General features: G+C 55.9%; 1 protein-coding gene and 2 non-coding genes across 13 annotated transcripts in view; all 3 read left to right on the forward strand.

Moving 5' to 3' along the window:
- TRPM2 (transient receptor potential cation channel subfamily M member 2) overlaps positions 1–18,811 on the forward strand; it is an 87,301-nt gene that overhangs the window by 66,196 nt on the left and 2,294 nt on the right. For 5 of the 11 annotated variants that reach the window (XM_031665791.1, XM_031665792.1, XM_031665793.1 and 2 more), the window contains 8 exons: positions 2,881–2,968; positions 4,022–4,109; positions 4,843–5,000; positions 5,792–5,868; positions 6,139–6,240; positions 14,591–14,677; positions 15,899–16,004; positions 17,727–17,828. In XM_031665791.1, the coding sequence (XP_031521651.1) occupies positions 2,881–2,968; positions 4,022–4,109; positions 4,843–5,000; positions 5,792–5,868; positions 6,139–6,240; positions 14,591–14,677; positions 15,899–16,004; positions 17,727–17,828 (808 nt within the window). Of the gene's footprint in view, positions 1–1,910; positions 2,061–2,880; positions 2,969–4,021; positions 4,110–4,842; positions 5,001–5,791; positions 5,972–6,138; positions 6,242–7,929; positions 8,149–14,590; positions 14,678–15,898; positions 16,005–17,726; positions 17,829–18,811 lie in introns of those variants that run through there. The other 6 variants (XM_031665800.1, XM_031665797.1, XR_004183395.1 and 3 more) reach the window with 6 other exon arrangements.
- On the forward strand, positions 15,958–16,018 carry LOC116274766. Its single transcript, XR_004183541.1, has one exon. It is a non-coding gene; the product is annotated as a Z6 small nucleolar RNA (small nucleolar RNA).
- LOC116274767 lies at positions 17,689–17,770 on the forward strand. Its single transcript, XR_004183542.1, has one exon. It is a non-coding gene; the product is annotated as a Z6 small nucleolar RNA (small nucleolar RNA).

The following is an 18,811-nucleotide window of genomic DNA, read 5'->3' on the forward strand; positions in this document are numbered from 1 at the left end:
GCTGGTGGGTTTGTGGGTTGGGTCATGTCTACCAGCCAGGCTCCGTGTGAGAGTAGGGACAGAGTCCCACACGTTCCCCATAGTATCGTGGGATGTAGAGCAGACCCAGTGCCTAGAAGGCACTCAGCAAATCCTATGCAGTTCTGGAACTGCTGCTAGTTCCTGGTCTGGCAGGGTTGCAGGAGGCTGGGGTCACTGGTCTCCAGGCCTGCTCAGCCTGATGTTTGGCTCCGATGGTCCACTTACAGAGGAGAGACCTGGGGCCATGCAGTGCCCTGAGAACCTTCTCTTACTTGCTCTGGCCAAGCACAGCTTTGATGGATGGCCTCGTCTGGGACATCTGACTTTGAGCAGTGGCCATGCCCAGGGCCCAGATGCTGGGGGAAGGTGCTTGGGAGAGGCGGCCTCCGCATGTCAGGATGAAGCTGAAAGGCCACAGCTCTGCTGATGACCAACATAGTCAGGGCTGGAATACAATGGCTGGCGTGTGTTAAGGGCTCACTGAGGACCACGCCCTTCACCTGCATCATCTCGCTCAACCCTTTTGCAGAGGGAGGTATTTTTCCTTCCACTTTTACCCACGAGGAAGTGGAGGCCCAGGAAAGTGAGAGAGGTGGCTCAGCGTCCACCACTGGCCAGCGGTGTGGCCTGGAATGCAGGCCCCAGCAATTTTGCAGCCTCCTGCCTTAAGGGAGTGAGCTGGGCCCCAAATGAATCAGTCCCAGGCTGGGTATGGTGGCTCACGCCTGTAATCCCAGTACTTTGGGAGGCCGAAGTGGGTGGATCATAAGGTCAGGAGATCGAGACCATCCTGGTTACCATGGTGAAACCCCATCTCTACTAAAAATACAAAAATTAGCCAGGTGTGGTGGTATGCGCTTGTAATCCCAGCTACTTGGGAGGCTGAGGCAGGAGAACCACTTGAACCCAGGAGGCAGAGGTTGCAGTGAGCCGGGATCGTGCTGCTGCACTCCGGCCTGGGCAACAGAGCAAGACTCCACCTCAAAAAACAATTTAGTCCCAAATGCTGCTCAGCTCCTGCCCTATCCCAGATGTCTTAAAGCTCAGAGTCGGTCTGCTGCCTATTCCCAGCCTGGGTGCTCAGTGGAAGTTGGGCGTCTCCAGTTATTTTCTGAGGTTGAAAAAACTTAACTAAAATATAAATTTTCAGGCCAGGTGCAGTGGCTCATGCTTGTAATCCCAACACTTTGGGAGGCTGAGGTGGGAGGATTGCTTGAGCCCAGGAGTTCAAGACCAACCTAGGCAACATAGTGAGACCCCCGTCTCTACAAAAAATAAAAATAACAGTTATCCAGGCATGGTGGCTCATGCCTGTGATCCCAGCTACTAAGGAGGCCATGGTGGGGGGATTTCTTGAGGCCAAAGGTTTGAGACTAGCCTGGGCAACATAGTGAGACCCCATCTCTACAAAAAAAAAAAAAAAAAAAAAGAGTAGCCTGGTGCGGTGGTGTACTTGGGGTCACAGAGTCCCAGCTGCTCAGGAGGCTGAGGCCAGGGGTTCGAGGCTGCCTGGGTGACAGGGCGAGACCCTGACTCTAATGCGTATTTGTGTGTGAACGGAAGTTTTCCCAAGATGAGCCTGCAGAATGTATTTCCGCTGGGCCGCTGGCTGGTGTGCTCACCTGTCACTCCCATTGGTCAGCAGCTCTGGCTCATCCACCGAGGGGCCTGGGACAGAAGCTGATGTGCTTCAGTCGACCTGATCTTGCAGAACACGGGCTCCAGGGAAAGTGAGGAAAGAGCTCGGCCCTCACCAAGGGCCCTAACCTGGTCACTGACCCTCCGTGGGTCCAGTGAGGAAGCCGGGGACCCGGGAGGCGAATGAGCTTGGGGTGCCATAACCTTGCAGCACTGAGGTGAGCTGAGTTCACCAAAGCTCCTCGCCACAGAGCAGGGCTGGAGCCTTGGGGGTCAAGGACAAGCTCTGTCTGCAAATCTAGACAGTTTCTGCATCTCACGGTGGTGGAATCACGCGGGTCCGAGAAGGCGCCAGTAACCACCCTTGCATGTTTGCAAGGCTGTCTGGGAAAACACAGCAGGTGCAGTTAAGCGGCTTTTGTGGGATTAAGCAAAATGCAGTGTGGGTGCGAAATCATTTTCTTCCCTTTCCCTAGATAACTGTTTAAAGTGGGACATATCCCCAGAAAATTTCTGTGTTACTAAAATAGTTGCTCAATATATTATAAGAATATCACTTGCAGTGGGCGCAAGGAAATGAGGGAGCCCAGGGGACAGTGGATAAGAGCTGGAGACTCGTGTTTGGCCGCAGACTTATTTTAACCATAAACACAGCAGGCCAAGGCTGGGTGAAGCAAAATAAGACAGAAACCAAATATTTCGAGAATAATAGTGCCACTCCACAACCCCACAAAATAAGACAGAAAGCAAACATTCCCCAGCAACAGCACCACACCACATCCCCACAAAATACGACAGAAACCAAATACTCCCAGAAAAACAGCGCTGCTCCACAATCCCCGCAAAATACGACAGAAACCAAACATCCCCAGAACAGCAGCGCCTCTCCACATCACCCCCACAACAAATCAACCTCTGCTGTGCCCAGAGGAAGCTTCACTGTGACCTGTCACCTGGCCCTCCCTCAGTTCGCTCACCTGCCCCCTCTCCTGGGATGGACAGGCTGCCAGAGCTTGCCGTGTGAGCCTCGGCTGTCCGTCTGCTGAGATGTCTTTCCCTTTGGGGCCCTGGGCAGTTTGGTTCTATGGGAGAAATGCATGTTACAAATAGTTTCATATTAAGAGGAAGCGAAGACTGATGCAGGGCCGTCTGCAGTGCGGCGTGGTGTTCCCGGGGCCCCAAGGCCTGGTGTGCATCCAGCTCAGCTGCTTCCTCTTTCAGGGTTGACGCCATGGTGGACCTGCTGGACCTGGACCCGCTGAAGAGGTCGGGCTCCATGGAGCAGAGGTTGGCCTCCCTGGAGGAGCAGGTGGGTCCGAGGTCCAGGCCTCCGTTCAGGAGGTGCCACTGTTGGGCCTGGTGGGCGGCTCTGCCATGTGATGGCACCGAGTAGGGCTCTGAGAAGCGATGGTGAGGAGGAGGCCAGAACGTCAGGGCAGCCGTTCCCAGCTGGCAGGGGTGCCCTGTGTGTCCTCCAGAAAAGCCTGCCCGAGCGTTTCTGTGACCGAGCTGCTCCTGTGTGCCCTGCGGCCTCTGTGGCCGGGCTGTGCTCCCAGGAAACAGAGTGTTTGTCCCTCCCGGCCTCTGAGCCCTGGAGAGGCCATGAGACCGAGGTGGGGAGGACTTAGAGATGGCCTGTGAGGGTCTGCCCGCCCACCCCATCAGCGTCCACCAGCTGGGCCGGGCCGTGCTTTCCAACGACAGCCCCTGAGGCCACGGCAGCCTCTGTGGTCAGCACTGAGCCCTGTGGATGGCTCAGCCACCCAGTGCTGCTGCTCCCAGCTGGGCCCTGTGCTCCTGGGGCATCCACCATCCACCAGTCCTGCCTGCTGCACCCAGAGGTCTGCCCAGGCCACCCTCTCCCCCAGTCTAGGCCTTGCTGGGACCCCTGACAGGGTGCCCAGCTCTGAGCCACATGGGTGTCCTGCTGTCCCCTGTGGGGGCTGCATTGGCCTCTGGGGAGGCTCCTCCTGGGAGGTGCAGGAACCCTGGAAACCTCTGGCTTTGGCGGCCCGTGACCTCTCCCTGTGGTGGAGAATTGCCTGACTGCAGCTTCATGCTGGCTCCATCCTCTGACTTGTCCAGTCCAGTGACAGTCCCACTGTTGTATCTCTTGGGCAGGCTGCGTCATCAGATGTGTGACTCGGCAGCCCCCAAGGGAAGCTGGGTGGGCCTGGGGCAGCATCCTGGCTGGCTTGGTGGCTGCCTGGGGAGGAGGTGGTGTCTCACTTTCAAAGTGTGCAGGGGCTGAGTGACAGGGGTGGGGCTCCTGGCTGGGGGAGTGAGGTCTCGGTGGGCAGTGGGATGTGTACCATACGTGTGGGTGGTAGGTGCTCACTGTGTCTCGGGCTGTGCCTTCCAGGTGGCCCAGACGGCCCGAGCCCTGCACTGGATTGTGAAGACACTGCGGGCCAGCGGCTTCGGCTCAGAGGTGGACGTCCCCACTCTGGGTGAGTGGGTGGCCAGGCCAGCAGCTGGTCTTCACCCGCCTGTGTTCTTTTGGGTCTGGGGTCAGTGGGAGGAGAGGCAGCTGGCGGGGCTTTGGCCAGGAGGAAGGCACTGGCTGGAGCCCGTTCCCAGGCCTGGCAGGGCCAGCGCCCTCAGGAACTCAGCCCACCCACCAATGCCGGTGCCGAGGCCCTGCCCGATCCCTGACCTGACCAGGTTCCTGGACGTCCACGGGGAGGCCTGGCCTGCCGTGCCCTGAGCTCCCCACATACCCCGCTGGGGAGTCAGGGGTGTGAGCCGGGCAGCTGCAGACTGTGTCTGAATCTGGTCAGGTGGGCTGAGTGACGAGAAGCAAAGTCTGTTTTCCTAAATTTGCAGCTGACTATGAAATGGACATAAGTAGCCTTCCTTGGGCCACTGAGTTTCGCTGGCCCCCAAGGAGCACATTTCTCTTGGTAACTGCACTGTGAGTTCAGCTCATTACTGAGGTCCCTGATTGCCGCTGCACAAAGGGGCAGGTGCTGGCAGGGACGCTGCCCTGACCTCTGATGGCCGTCCTCCCCGGGGGCCCTGCTCACTTCAGGGCTGGTGTTCGACCTGCATGGCCATTTGGGCTTGGGGAGGTGGTGGAGCCCAGATGTTTTGGTGGAAGGACCACAGAGGAAGTCCCTGTCCTGCGGGTGAGCACCTCAGCCTGGGCTCTGCCTTACGTCACGGCTTCCTGACTGTCCCCAGCTTCCCAGAAGGCCGTGGAGGAGCCAGATACTGAGCTGGGAGGCAGGAAGAAGATGGAAGAGCCAGGCGACAGCTACCACGTGAATGCCCGGCACCTCCTCTATCCCAACTGCCCCATCACACGCTTCCCCGTGCCCAACGAGAAGGTGCCCTGGGAGGTGAGCGCCTGCCTGAGCCCAACCAGGCAGAGTGGCCGGGCCCCTGGGGAGGCGAAGGCAGCCTTGTCCCCATCCATCTGGTGTTAATCCTGGTTTCCGGCCACTGCAGCCACAGGGGGATCTGTACGTCTGGCAGCCCCTGCTTGACATTTGAGGAAACTGAGGCACAGAAGAGTCAAATCACAGGGGCCCCACAGCTCGAGGTGGTGGAGGGGCCTCGGCGGGCACACTGACCCCCACAGAGTTCGAGGCTCAGGCTACTCCCATGATCATCCTGGGGCCCAGCGCCACTGGCTCCATTCCCCCAGGTCATGTCCTGGTCCTAGACCCCACCCATCCCTGTGAATGGCTCTGGCCCCTTTCCAGATGCCAGGCATGGAAGAGAGACAGAGACACAGAGACAGCGAGATGGCTAATGGCCCTGCGGAGACCCTCGCCCTCCTGGTGCAGGGCTTCTCTCTGGCCCATCCAGAACATTCCAGGCTGCTGCTTTCGCTGCCTCTGTCCACCACACAGAATCCTCCTTGCCTCCGGGGTCCAGCTTAGACCCCTGCCTCACTCTGGGAAGACCCCCAAGGCCTCCAGTCATGGCTGCCTGCCCTTCAGCTGGCCCCAGGGTGGGGGTCCCTGAGCCCAGCCCCCGGCTCTGCCCGGCTTGGAGCTTCTGCCCTGCATGTTGGGATGTTGGGGTTGGGTTCAGATCCAGCGTAGCAGCCCTTTTACCCTGGTGCCTGGGCCCAGCTTTGCAGTAGGGGTAAAAATCTAGGGGAAAATTCCCTGTTTTGCAACAGACGGAGTTCCTGATCTATGACCCGCCCTTTTACACGGTGGAGAGGAAGGACGCGGCCGCCATGGACCCCGTGGGAGAGTGAGTGTGAGCTGCTGTCCGTGCTACCAGCTGGCCCCAAACCCAGGACCTCCCAGGGGCTCCCTCGAGTATCCCAGTCAGGGCCCAGCCTGGGGAGGCCCTGGTGAGCAGGAGGGGTCCATGGGGGCCTGAAGGGGCCCAGCTCCTACTGTCATATACACTCAGCCTACAGCCACTCGGCTGGGCCCTTGGTGGGGGGTGAACCCTGCCTGTCTGCTCTGTCCCACCTGCAACACGGGGACACAGACACGCCTTCTCCTCTGCTCCCAGCACCCTGGAGCCGCTGTCCACGATCCAGTACAACATGGTGGACGGCCTGAGGGACCGCCGGAGCTTCCACGGGCCGTACGAAGTCCAGGCCGGGTTGCCCCTGTGAGTGTGCCCCCCACAGGCCCCGCCCTGTCAGCCTTTGGAGTTTGCCTGGGGGGCAGGTTTCCTCTCTGGGCAAAGGAGGCATTTTTCTCATAAAACAAACCAAAAATGCATGTGAGCCACAGAAAGGAAGAAAACATCAACTCACGGCATCACTGCAGCTCCTGGGATAGGGCATGGGATGGTGGGACTTGCCCCCTGGCCTCCAGCAGGCCCTGCCCCACAGTCCCTGCCGTAACCTGGGGACTTGGATTTGTCTGTGTACCTGGGGACAGCTGTGCTGCGAGAGGCAACATCTTGGAGGATGGGCGGGGGGGACAGCTGTGCTGGGAGAGGGTGACTCCCCGGAGGATGGGCGGCGGGGACAGCTGTGCTGGGAGAGGGTGACTCCTCGGAGGATGGGCAGGCGGGGACGGCTGTGCTGGGAGAGGGCGATGCCTTGGAGGATGGGGGGGGAATGGCTGTGCTGGGAGAGGGCGACGCCTTGGAGGATGGGCAGGAGGGGACAGCTGTGCTGGGAGAGGGGGACACCTTGGCGGATGGGCAGGGGCTGTGCAGCAGGGAGGGGACACAGGAATGGGTACTGGCAGGCTCACCTGGCCGGGAAGGTGGACTCGCCTGGCGTTGTGTTCCCCACAGGATCAGCGCTGCACCCATCACACAGGTGAGGAAACCCAAAGTAGTGTCAGGTGACCCTCAAGGGCCTACAAGTGCCCTGGAGGGAAGGAGCCTGGGGCTCTTGGACCCTGCCATGAGGAGGAGGTGGAGGAGGGGCCACCAGAACCTGGGGTTGGGGGGTTGCCAGGATGTGGGGCATGAACCATGGAGCAGAGGAGCCAAGGGGTCTGAAGGACCGGGGGACTGCATGGCAGGCCTTTGCGGAATGCTCTGGAACAGGGTGTGCGCTCCTCTGCCTGGAGCTGGAGGTCGAGTAAGGAGGTGGTAGAAGGCTATGGGGCCTGAGAGCAGAGGTCCTGGCCAGGTGGCTGCAGCTGCAGGTGGCCTGCTCTGGTGTTGGGGGTGTGCGGGATGGGCAAGGGTGGGTATTTAGGGAGGTGCATCTGGTGGCTGTGGGAAGCTGACGAGGAGAGCTGCAGGTGCCTGGTGTGGGTGACAAGGCACAAGCACCTGCTCTCACGGGCGGTCGCCACACAGGCAGGTGTGTCAGGCCTTGGCAGGATGTGGTGGCCACGCGGGCTTTAGTAGCACAGAAGAGCACTTTCTATATGCCCCGTGTTTCTGTTGTGGACTTATGAATCTTATTTTCATTGTCTTTCCTTAGGTGTGTTTTCTTTCTATGAAATTATAAAGACACACCTTCCTATATTCATTTGATACGTTTTAAAATTAGATTTTTCACTGAGTCTTTAATAGTTGAAGTCTGCTTGTATAAAGTGTGAGGGCCGGGCGCGGTGGCTCAAGCCTGTAATCCCAGCACTTTGGGAGGCCGAGACGGGCGGATCACGAGGTCAGGAGATCGAGACCATCCTGGCTAACACAGTGAAACCCTGTCTCTACTAAAAATACAAAAAATTAGCCAGGCGTGGTGGTGGGCGCCTGTAGTCCCAGCTACTCGGGAGGCTGAGGCAGGAGAATGGCGTAAACCCGGGAGGCGGAGCTTGCAGTGAGCCGAGATTGCACCACTGCACTCCAGCCTGGGCGACAGAGCAAGACTCCGCCTCAGAAAAAAAAAAAATAAATAAAGTGTGAGGAAGGGCCTGATTTATTTTGTGAATTCACACAGAAAGTGAGCTGCCTGACTTCATTTCCTGCTAAGGTCTGGCTCCTCCCCTGAGGTGTGGCTCATCCCCTGATGTCTGGCTCCTCCCCTTAGGTCTGGCTCCTCCCTGAGGTATGGCTCCTCCCCTTAGGTCTGGCTCCTCCCTGAGGTGTGGCTCCTCCCCTGAGGTATGCATGAGGTCTGACTCCTCTTTCGTAGCTCTGTCTGCCTCTGTCCCACTCATCTCGTAGCAGATCATGCCACGATTTGCCATAGCATTGCAATAATCCTGACTCTGGGGTAGCATGTCTGTAAACTTGCCTTTTCTGGTCTTGAGACTTTAGCATTTTTGTGAGTTTAAAAACCAGTTTTTCTAGCTCCATGACAAATCCATTGATAAGAATTGTATTAAATTTATAGAAAAATTTGAGATGACACTTTTATGATAATGAATCGTCTATGTATATATTTGTCAACATTTATTTATATCTTCTCTTTGTTCTTCCCTAAAGTTTTATAATTTTGCTCATAAGGATCTTACACTTTTAAGTAATATTTATTCCTCAGGTATTTGATAACTTTTGTTATTTGGGGAAATTATAACATTTTTTCTTTTTCTTTTCTTTTTTTGTCTTTGAGATGAAATTTCTTTTTCTTTTTTTTTTTTTTTTTTTTGTTGAGATGGAGTCTCGCTCTGTCGCCCAGGCTGGAGTGCAGTGGCCGGATCTCAGCTCACTGCAAGCTCTGCCTCCCGGGTTTACACCATTCTCCTGCCTCAGCCTCCCAAGTAGCTGGGACTACAGGCGCCCGCCACCTCACCTGGCTAGTTGGGTTTTTTTTTGTATTTTTTTAGTAGAGACGGGGTTTCACTGTGTTAGCCAGGATGGTCTCGATCTCCTGATCTCGTGATCTGCCCGTCTTGGCCTCCCAAAGTGCTGGGATTACAGGCTTGAGCCACCACGCCCAGCTGAGATGGAATTTCACTCTTGTTGCCCAGGCTGGAGTGCAATGGCATGATCTTGGTTCACTACAACCTCCACCTCCTGGGTCAAGTGATTCTCCTGCCTCAGCCTCCTGAGTAGCTGGAATTACAGGTGTCCACCACTATGCCCGGCTAATTTTGCATTTTTAATAGAGATGGGGTTTCACCATGTTGGTCAGGCTGGTCTCGAACTCCTGACCTCAGGTGATCCACTTGCCTCAGCCTCCCAGAGTGCTGGGATTATGGACATGAGCCACCACTCCTGGCCTATAATATTTTTTCTATTTTCAATTTTTAAAAAATATATAGGGGCATTATTAATTTTGTATGCTGACTTTATATCTAACAACTTTGTTAAATTTTCTCATTAATTATATAAAAGTGTTTGTAGATTTTCTATGTAAATAATATATATTCTGCAAATAACAATATTGTCTTTCTCCTTAAAATAATCATGCCTCATTCTTTTTTTTGCCTTATTGTGCTGGGTAAATTCTTCAGTGTAATTTAGAATATTGGTAATATTAACAGGTTTCCTTGTTTCTGAGTTAATGGGAATGCTATCAACATTTCACCATTAAGTATGGTATTTACTGAAGAAATTTATAAATACCTTTTATCAGATTAGGAATGTTTCTATCTAGTCCCAGTTTGTCAGGAGCTGAATGCTACTAAATGGTTTTTCTGCCATTGATTGAGATAGTTATAAGATGTTTCCCCTTTAGCCAATTAGTGTGTGAATTCTTTTTATAGCTTCTTCAGTGTTGAGCCATCCTTGCATTCCTAGAATAAACTCTTCTGTTATATTTAATATACTGCTGGAGTTAATTTATTAACATTTAAGATTTAAAAATATCTGTGTTCAAAAGTGGAATTTGCCAATAATTTATATTTCTTGTACTGTCTTACTTTGGTTTTGGTATGAGGTTATACCCATCTCAATGAATGAGCTGGTCAGCTTTCCTTCTTTTCTCTTCTTTGGAACTTTTTGAATGAGGTGGAGATAATTATTTGTCTCTTAAAGTCTGATAATACTCACCTATAAAACTGTTAGGTCTAACATGTTTTGAGCAAATAGATTTCTAACTACTTTATCTTCCATAATGATTTTGGAACCTTATTTCCTGTTTCTTCTTGGGTCCTTTTTAGTAATTGTAAATTTTCTGGAAAATTATCATTTCATCTAACTTTTGAAATATATTGTGTCACAGATGTCCATAATATTCTTTTATGATTTAAAAAAATCTAATATAAATATACAGTAATTTCTCTTTTGAGCATTGATATTTATTGTGTATTTCTCTTCTTTTTTTTCTTTTTTTTTTTTGATTATTCTTGCCAGTGGTTAATTTTATAATCTTTTCAAAAAACTAACTTTTGGATTTGTTAATTGTCTTAATTTTTCTATCTCATCCATTTTTGCTTTTGTTGTTATCTTTCCTTCCTTTCTACTTCTTATGGATTTGCTCTTGATTTATGTGTTAGAGCTCATTTTTATTTAATTTTCCTGGTTTTCTAATAAGGGTACCTAAGACTATAAATTCTCTCTAAGACCTGGTAGGCTGTATCCCTTAAGTTTTGATGTGTAGAGATTTTATTTTTTACTTTATAAATTTCATTACAATCTTCATTTTACACTTTTGTTTTGCTCTTTTTTTTCTTTTTGTGGAGAATGAGGTCTCACTCTATTATCCAGGCAGGTCTTAAGCTCGTAGACTCAAGCAGTCCTCCTGCCTCTGCCTCCCCAAGTGCTGGGATTACAGGTGTGAGCCACCACACCCAGCATAATCTTCATTTGATTATTTAGTGATGTACTTTTAGTTTTTTTTATCTTGAGACAGAGTCTCGCGCTGTAGCCCAGGCTGGAGTGCAGTGGTGCGATCTTGGCTCACTGCAACCTCCACCTGCAGGGTCCCAGTTCAAGCAATTCTTCTGCCTCAGCCTCCCGAACCACTGGAATTACAGGCATGTGCCACAATGCCAGCTAATTCTTTTTGTATTTTTAATAGAGATGGTGTTTCACCATGATGGTCAAGCAGGTCTTGAACTCCTCACCTCGTGATCCACCCACCTTGGCCTCCCAATGTACTGGGATTACAGGCATGAGCCACTATGCCTTGTCCTCTACTTACAGTTTTTAAGCCATTCTTTGTTATCACCTTCTAATTTTATTGCACTTTTGTTGGAGTGGGATTGGCAACACGCAGATTGTTGAAACTGAAATGTCCTCTGTGGCCACAGTCTCTACCCTGGGTTGTTGCAGCTGCTTGACTGTAACCCTAACCTCACCCCTAACCCCAACCCCAACCCTAACCCTAATCCCTAACCCTAACCCTAATCCCTATCCCTAACCTTAACCCTAACCCTCTTGGCCCATTCACAACAGCAGCCTGTGTGAGCTTGTCTGACTCAAGTCACTCACACACTCAGATGCCCTTTCTGACAGGAGTGACTGTCCCCCACGTCTGTCTGGGGCCAGCCCCCTCACCGTATTAGTTTGCTATGGCTGTTGTAACTAAGTACCACAAACTGGGGGGATTAACAGAAATGGATTATCTCACAGTTCTGAGGGCCAGGAGTCTGAAATCAAGGGCCACACTCCCTCTGAGGGCTTGAGGGGAGACCCCTTCCTGCCTCTCCAGCTCCTGGTGTTCCTGGCAGCCCTTTGCATTCCTTGGCTTGTGGATGCATCACCCTGATCTCTGCCCCCTAGCCACATGGCCTCTCCCTGCATGTGTCTGTGTCTCTTCTGTTCTTAGGATTATAAATCATACTGGGTTTAGGGCCAACCCTATTTCAGTGTAGCTTCATCTTAACTAATTAAACCTGCAGACACTATTTCTGAACAAGGCCAGATTCTGAGGTTCTGGGAAGGACATAAATTTGTGGGCATTGTTCACCCCAGTGCACCTTTGTGCTAGACCTGTCTCCCATTGCCTCTCAAGGACCTCATCCCGAACATACTGCTCCTCCTGCACCCGGGTCCTCCTGCCCTCTTGCGTTGCTCCTGCCGACATAACTCTTTTTTTTTTTTTTTGAGATGGCGTCTCACTCTGTCGCCCAGGCTGGAGTGCAGTGGCGCGATCTCGGCTCACTGCAAGCTCCGCCTCTCAGGTTTACACCATTCTTCCGCCTCAGCCTCCCGAGTAGCTGGGACTACAGGCGCCCGCCACCTCATCTGGCTAGTTTTTTGTATTTTTTTTTTTAGTAGAGACGGGGTTTCACTGTGTTAGCCAGGATGGTCTTGATCTCCTGACCTTGTGATCCGCCCGTCTCGGCCTCCCAAAGTGCTGGGATTACAGGCGTGAGCCACTGTGCCCGGCCCGACATAACTCTTTAAACACGCTGTCTCCTTGGCCCCTGCCCGCTCGTCCCTTCCTCTTTTGAATCCACTCCACTTGGGCTTGTCTTGCCCGTTCTTTCTGAAATGGGTTGAGGTCAGGTCAGCAAGGATTCTGCCTTGTTCAACCCAAAGGCCAGCTCTCCACCCCACAACCCACCTGCATTTCTGGAGCTGTGAGTGGATGAGTGAATGAACATGTGATTGCTGCAGCTGGAGTGTCGCTGTGTTCGCGCTTTGGGGTTGTGTGGGTAGGTTTGTGGACGGGCCTATGCCTTGACGTTGTGATGGAGCTAGCGAGCATACAGCAGGGAGATGAGGGGTTGAGAACTGTATGGACGAGATCATGACCGGGGGCTCAGAGATCAGGGCACAGTGACAGCAGCTGAAGACTTGGCTGTGGGGTGGGGGCTATGGTGCGGGAGGGCAGCTTGGTGGTCCGAAGCCCCTGCTGCCCGGCCCACTCAGGCTGACTGAGAAGCAAGGGTGCATAGCATTTGTTTCCTTCCTGGCAGGAGCGGGCGTGCATGTGGTTTAATGGTAGGAGCCGTCAGGCCCCTGACCTCCCTCCTGGCTCTGCCACTGGCCAACTAGGGACAGGGACAGTGAGATGACAGCAGAGCCCTGGGGCCCGGAGCTTCCTTTGGGGGTGGACTCGTGCCAGGCAGAGCGTGTGGCCTCCTCTGTGAGCTTCTTGACCAATGCGCTGCACTCGGCATGAACAGCAGTTACGGGGAGATGAGGCAGCCTTGCTCCCAGCAGCAGGACCCGCCGCCGCCTTCTCCTTCTGGAGCTCAGTGTAGCTCTGCTCAGCGCCCCATTTGTCCGTGGCCTTGGTTCCGGGTTCTGCCCGCTCAGTGGCGTGAGTACAGGAAGGAGAATGGTGGCTGGCAAGGGCAGGGTAGACGGGAGTGAGAGACGGGCTTGGGGTTGAGGGGAGGCAGCAGTGGCCATCGCAAGAACCCTGAGTGAGCCCCGGCCTTGGAGCTGAGGTCCCCGGGGCTTGGTGCATGTGGTGCCAGCTCTGGAGCTTGGTGGGGCTGGGACTCTGGTTTCTGAGCAGCTTCTAGGGAGGCTGCCTGGGCCCCACCGCGCAAGGCCCCCTGGCCACAGAGGAGACTGCAGAGTGAGCTGGGAGGGCTGTCTGAGAGGCCTGGCCAGGTGGGCCCTACACACTGGGCAGGTTCTGGTGTGGACTCTGATCACCACAGACGCAGGCAGGTCTGTGCAGCAGTGCAACGAGAGCTGGGGTCCCTGACAGCTGGGCAGGAGCAGGGCGGCTGCAGGGGGCAACAGAGGAGGGGCTGGGTGGAGGCGGGAAGGCCAGTTGGAGGCTGCCACGCCAGGCAGGGTCAGGGATGGTGGCACAGGCCTGGCTGGTGGCCGCCAGTGCTAGAGGTGGTAAGCTGTCCCAGGGCAGCCATGCACGGCCGCGCGGACTCAGGAGGATGGAGTCCAGGCTGTACAGAGAGGAGGCCCGTGAGGGGTGGGTCGGAGGCTACAGCTCTGGTGGGATCTGGAGGTCAGAGTGGATTGGTGGAGGAATGATACCACTGTCCCCACTGTGGCAGGGACGCTGGTGGCGGGGATGGTGTTGGAGATGGTGGCGGGGACACTGGTGGCAGGCATGCTGGTGGGGACTGTGGTGGGGACACTGCTGGGGACTTTCTGTAGACATGGAGGCCACCCCCACCGCATGGTAGCAGCAGTGTGTTTCTTCCTTCTGTTTTAGTGGTGCATTCACAGGAACTCGCCCGTTTCTAGAACTTGCTGTTTTGTATAGGACCTCGTGGTGTCAGGGAGACCAGCCTGGCCCAAGGGGAAGCATCTGTGGCTCCTGCTGCCTGTGGTTAGCACACTCTGCTGGGGTCTCTGTGGCCACACGGATGCAGGGCCTCTGGGTGTCTGGCCTGGCTCCCATGCTGCCCCTCGGAAGGCTGCCAGGATGCAGACCATGCTCTGGGGCCTTTGGACACAAAGTGCTGGCCCGAGCAGTCGGCTAGTTCTACGCTCCGTGGGGAGAAGGTGGCACTTTAGCCCCTCACCGGCCTGCAGTGGCTGGACTTCTGCTCCCAGGGAGACCGTTCCCCCACCAGGTGACCCCAAGGTAACCCAGAGCCTTGGTCTTACTCCTTGGGGGTCCCAAGGGGATCCTCCCCCATAGGCCAGAGCAGGTCCCTAAAGAAGCCTGAACGACATCCCACTGTGCGCCGGCTTCTGATGCCCGCTGTCCCCTCTCAGTTGCCCTCCCCGCCCTGTCCTCCCCCAGTGGTGGATGGTGGACTGAGTTGACCCCTCTGCATCCCAGGAACCCCATGGGCCGGACGGGACTGCGTGGGCGCGGGAGCCTCAGCTGCTTTGGACCCAACCACACGCTGTACCCCATGGTCACGCGGTGAGTTCACGCCTGCTGGGCACCAGCACCTCAGCAACGTGGCCGCTCCCACCTTCACCAGGGGCTGCTGCCACTCCCCGGTGCCCAGGGGCCGGGAGGGCGGCTTTGGTGCTTGGCACTTGGTGCCCATCAAGGGGACGTGAGGGGCGTCTGTGGATAAACATGAATACACCCGAAACGGGGCAGGAATGTCCAGGATCCCCAAGATCCCAGGACCATGCCCCTCTCCGGGGGCTGCCTTCACTTTTCTGCCGGTCCCAGCCCATTAGAGGACCCCCCTTCAGGGACACAGCCCCACAGCCCCACACTCACCCCTCAGACTCACTCTCCACTCCCATCCAGAGGGACACAGCCCCACACTCAACTCCCACCACAGGCTCACTCCTCCACACCCATCCACAGACGGGGACACAGCTCCACTTACACCCCCTCAGACTCACTGCTCCGCACTCCAGCAGCCGGCCCACTGCTCTCACCCAAGGCACAGGCCGCCTTCTGTGCGGGTGCAGACGCCTCCGTCCCTGAGGAAACTGCTGGGGGCTCTTGCTGTCCACATTGGGCAGGAGTGGGATTCTGGGGCCCAGGCCCAGCTGCTGTGCCCTGTGCTCTCTGGGGGCTATGCCTCCACAGCCGGGACCTCCCCCAGCAGAGGGGCCTTTGGCCTCAGGGTCCTCTTGCTGCCCAGCCCCTCTCACCCAGTGGCTTCTCTGGCCGTGCAGTCATGGCCCTGGGGTGTGAGTCAAACCCTCTGCTCCCTGGTCCTTTGGCCTCTCCTTGGCATGCCCGGGTGGCACTCGGCTCCTCACGTCACCCCTGGGTAGCACTCAGCATCCCACATCACCCCCATGTCACCCCCAGGTGGCACTCGGCACCCCACATCACCCCACTGGGTTCCCACCGGCATTTTCTAAGAGTGATCAAACTGCAAAGCTGGGTCAAAGGGCAGGTACCTCTCTAAGGGTTTTAATCTTTAAAAATTCTCCATGAAGGCTGGGGCTCTTTCTAGTCCTACCAGCTGCTGATGGAAGTGAGGAAGGACATCCCCTAAGTGGTTACTAGCTCAGTCTTTTCCCTGGGGATGAAGAACTTGAAAAAGAACACAGTTTGAGCCTGTGGTGGACCTGACACTGCGCCGCCCCAGGCAGGGCCAGCCCCAGCGTGGCGCAGGGGAGGGTGGAGGCCACAGCGGGTCCTGGGCAGCTGTGGTCGCTCCCTCTGCAGGTGGAGGCGGAACGAGGATGGAGCCATCTGCAGGAAGAGCATAAAGAAGATGCTGGAAGTGCTGGTGGTGAAGCTCCCTCTCTCCGAGCACTGGGCCCTGCCTGGGGTAAGGCTGCAGCGCGTGGGGCCTCTGTCCACTGGGCTGTCTGTGGGTCACTCTTCCATTCATCCATTCCACCCACAGACTGAACACCAGCCCCCGGGCAGGGAGGGTGCAAGACCCCAGCCTATTTTGTCTGTAGAAGACACTCCTCTTCCTCCTGTTGCAGTTAGAAAAACCCAGGATCAGAGGATCTTTTGGTGCATAAACACTAACGGGGCACCTACTGTGTCCCACGCACGGGCTGGGCTGGAGGCCACCTGGGCTCCCCTTTTGGGGTTCAGGGTGTTGGGGTCAGAGGTAGCTCCTCACGGTGTGTCAGACACCGACCTGCTCCTGACCTTCAGGGCCAGGTGCTGAGCCATAAAGAGAGGACAGTGTCAGGCAGGGCCCAGGGGTGTGCACAATTGGGACAGATGACCCGGGCCTTTCCTCTTCAAGTGCCTCCAATAGCTCCTGTTTCCTCTCAGGCCAGCTGGGTCTCCGCAGCCCTCCAGCCCCCTCACTGCAGGGGATGGAAGAGGCTGGTCCTGCCAGGAGGTCTGAATCCTGCCAGGCCTGGCCATGGTGCGGGACCTCTGGGTTACAGCCTACCCCGCAGGGCCTCTCCTCTGCACCTGATCTGGGGAGTATGTCACTTACAACAACTCAGCAAGAAGCTGTTGCATTTCTCTGGCCCTGAGCTCACGGCCTGGTGGCTGCCTCTGCTGGTGTGGGAGTGTGTGTGCCACCGTGGTATGCAGGGCAGCAGTGCCACGAGGGCCTCTGGGCAGGAACGGGGATTCCGGAGCCCAGGCCCAGCTGCTGAGTCCCAGTGCTTTGGGGGGCCTCGCTCCACAGCTGGAACCAACCTTGCAGCAGAGGGGGCTTTTGGCCTCGGGGTCCCCTTGCTGCCCCGCTGCTCTCACCCAGTGGCTTCTCTGCCTGTGCACACCCAGCCCTGGGGCACGAGTCACCCTCCGCTCTCTGGCACTTTGGCCTCTCCATGTGGGGAGCGTGGGGTTGGGTCTGGGGTTCCACTCACCGGCATTTCTGTCAGCTCTGGCTGGTCACTGAGAGGGGCGCTCTGAGGGGCCTCCTGGGTTCCTGGCTCTAGGGCACTCGTGCTTGAGGGTGAGAGTGTCACGGGGCTGAGGTGGGACTGTCTTGACTGCAAAGTCTTCAGGAGAAACTCATGGGTGTTTCAATGGGACTTTGAATGACAAGTAGGACGGGAAAGATGGGTGTGGGGAGGAGGAGGTTCGGGGTAGAGTCAGGTCCCTGAGGCAGGTGGCGCTTGGGAGCGTCTGGGAGCCCAGCCAGCCCCAGCACAGGCTGGGGTGGGACTGGGAGAGACAGGAATGCAAACAGGGAACCCACTGCAGTAGCCTGCTGCACTGGGCCTGAGCTGGGAGGGGCAATGCCTGGGGCAGGCGCCAGGGGAGCAGGGAGGGGGTGCCCTGTCATCCTTGGGGAGCCTGAGCTCAGGGTGGGTATCCTGGGGGCTGTCGCTGCTCCTCAGAGGTTGTGCCTGCAGCCCAGTGCCCCCTGCTCGGGCCATGGCAGGCTCACAGATGCTGACGTAGATGGCTGGTTCTGGGTAATGTCACTCCAGCCCAAGACGCCGCCTGCCTGTGGCTCCCGGGGCTGGGCTGCTGCCCACGATGGGCAGAAGGCCAGTGGAGACGGGTGCCAGGGCAGCCTGAGGTCCCGCTTCAGTGCCCTGTTGACCTGCCTGTGTATGTCCAGGGCTCCCGGGAGCCAGGGGAGACGCTGCCTCGGAAGCTGAAGCGGATCCTCCGGCAGGAGCACTGGCTGTCTTTTGAGAACTTGCTAACGCGCGGCATGGAGGTATTCCCGGCCTATGTGTATTCCACCTATGTGTTCCCAGGGCCGTAGGATGAACATAGCATGATACTGGGGACCTGCCCCAGCCCCATCGGGTGACAGTGGTCCCAGCCCCTGTCCCTACGTTGCACAGCTCCCAGAGGACCAGGAAGCATAGCTGTGTGCAGGCCCCTCCCTCTCTGTTCCATTTTCTCCTAAGTCAAGGGGGATGGGCTGAGGACCCTTGCTGCCTTCAGGTGTGACAGCGGCTTGGAGGCATGGTGCCACCCTCCTCCGCACATCCACCCTTGACTTGGGCACCGCTGCGCCCAAGGGTGCTGGGAAGCCAGCCCCTCCCTCAGACCTGCCCCCGACTCCCAAGCTCTGGAGAGCCCTTCCCAAGTGCCCAGCCTGGGGACCGACTGTACCAGGACTTTTTGTTCACTTCTTTAGAAACCTCACTCTTTCCTTAGAAAGGCTTCATCTCCAGCTCTCTCTCACACAAATGCCATGCACACTTTTTTTTGGAAACAAGGTCTTATTCTGTCACCCAGGCTGGAGTGCAGTGGTGCCATCTTGGCTCACTGCAGCCTCCACCTCCTGGGCTCAAGCAATCCTCTTGCCTTGGCTTCCCAGGTAGCGGGGACTACAGGGGTGAGACACCACACCCAGCTAATATTTTGTATTTTTGGTAGAGACAGGGTTTGGCCACGTTGCCCAGGCTGGTTATGAACTCCTGGGCTCAAGCGATCTGTCCACCTCAGCCTCCCAAAGTGCTGGGATTACAGGCGTGAGCTACTGCACCCAGCCCTTCATGGACGCTCTTTATAATAACAGGCTACACGTGCTGGGTGCACTGGCTCACACCTGTAATCTCAGCACTTTGGGAGGCTGAGGTGGGCGGATCGCTGGAGGTCAGGAGTTCGAGACCAGCCTGGCCAACATGGCGAAACTCTGTCTCTACTAAAAATACAAAAATTAGCCAGGCCTGGTGGTGCATGCCTGTA

The sequence above is a fragment of the Papio anubis genome, chromosome 4 (genome assembly GCF_008728515.1).
Source record: "Papio anubis isolate 15944 chromosome 4, Panubis1.0, whole genome shotgun sequence".
Taxonomy (NCBI): domain Eukaryota; kingdom Metazoa; phylum Chordata; class Mammalia; order Primates; family Cercopithecidae; genus Papio; species Papio anubis.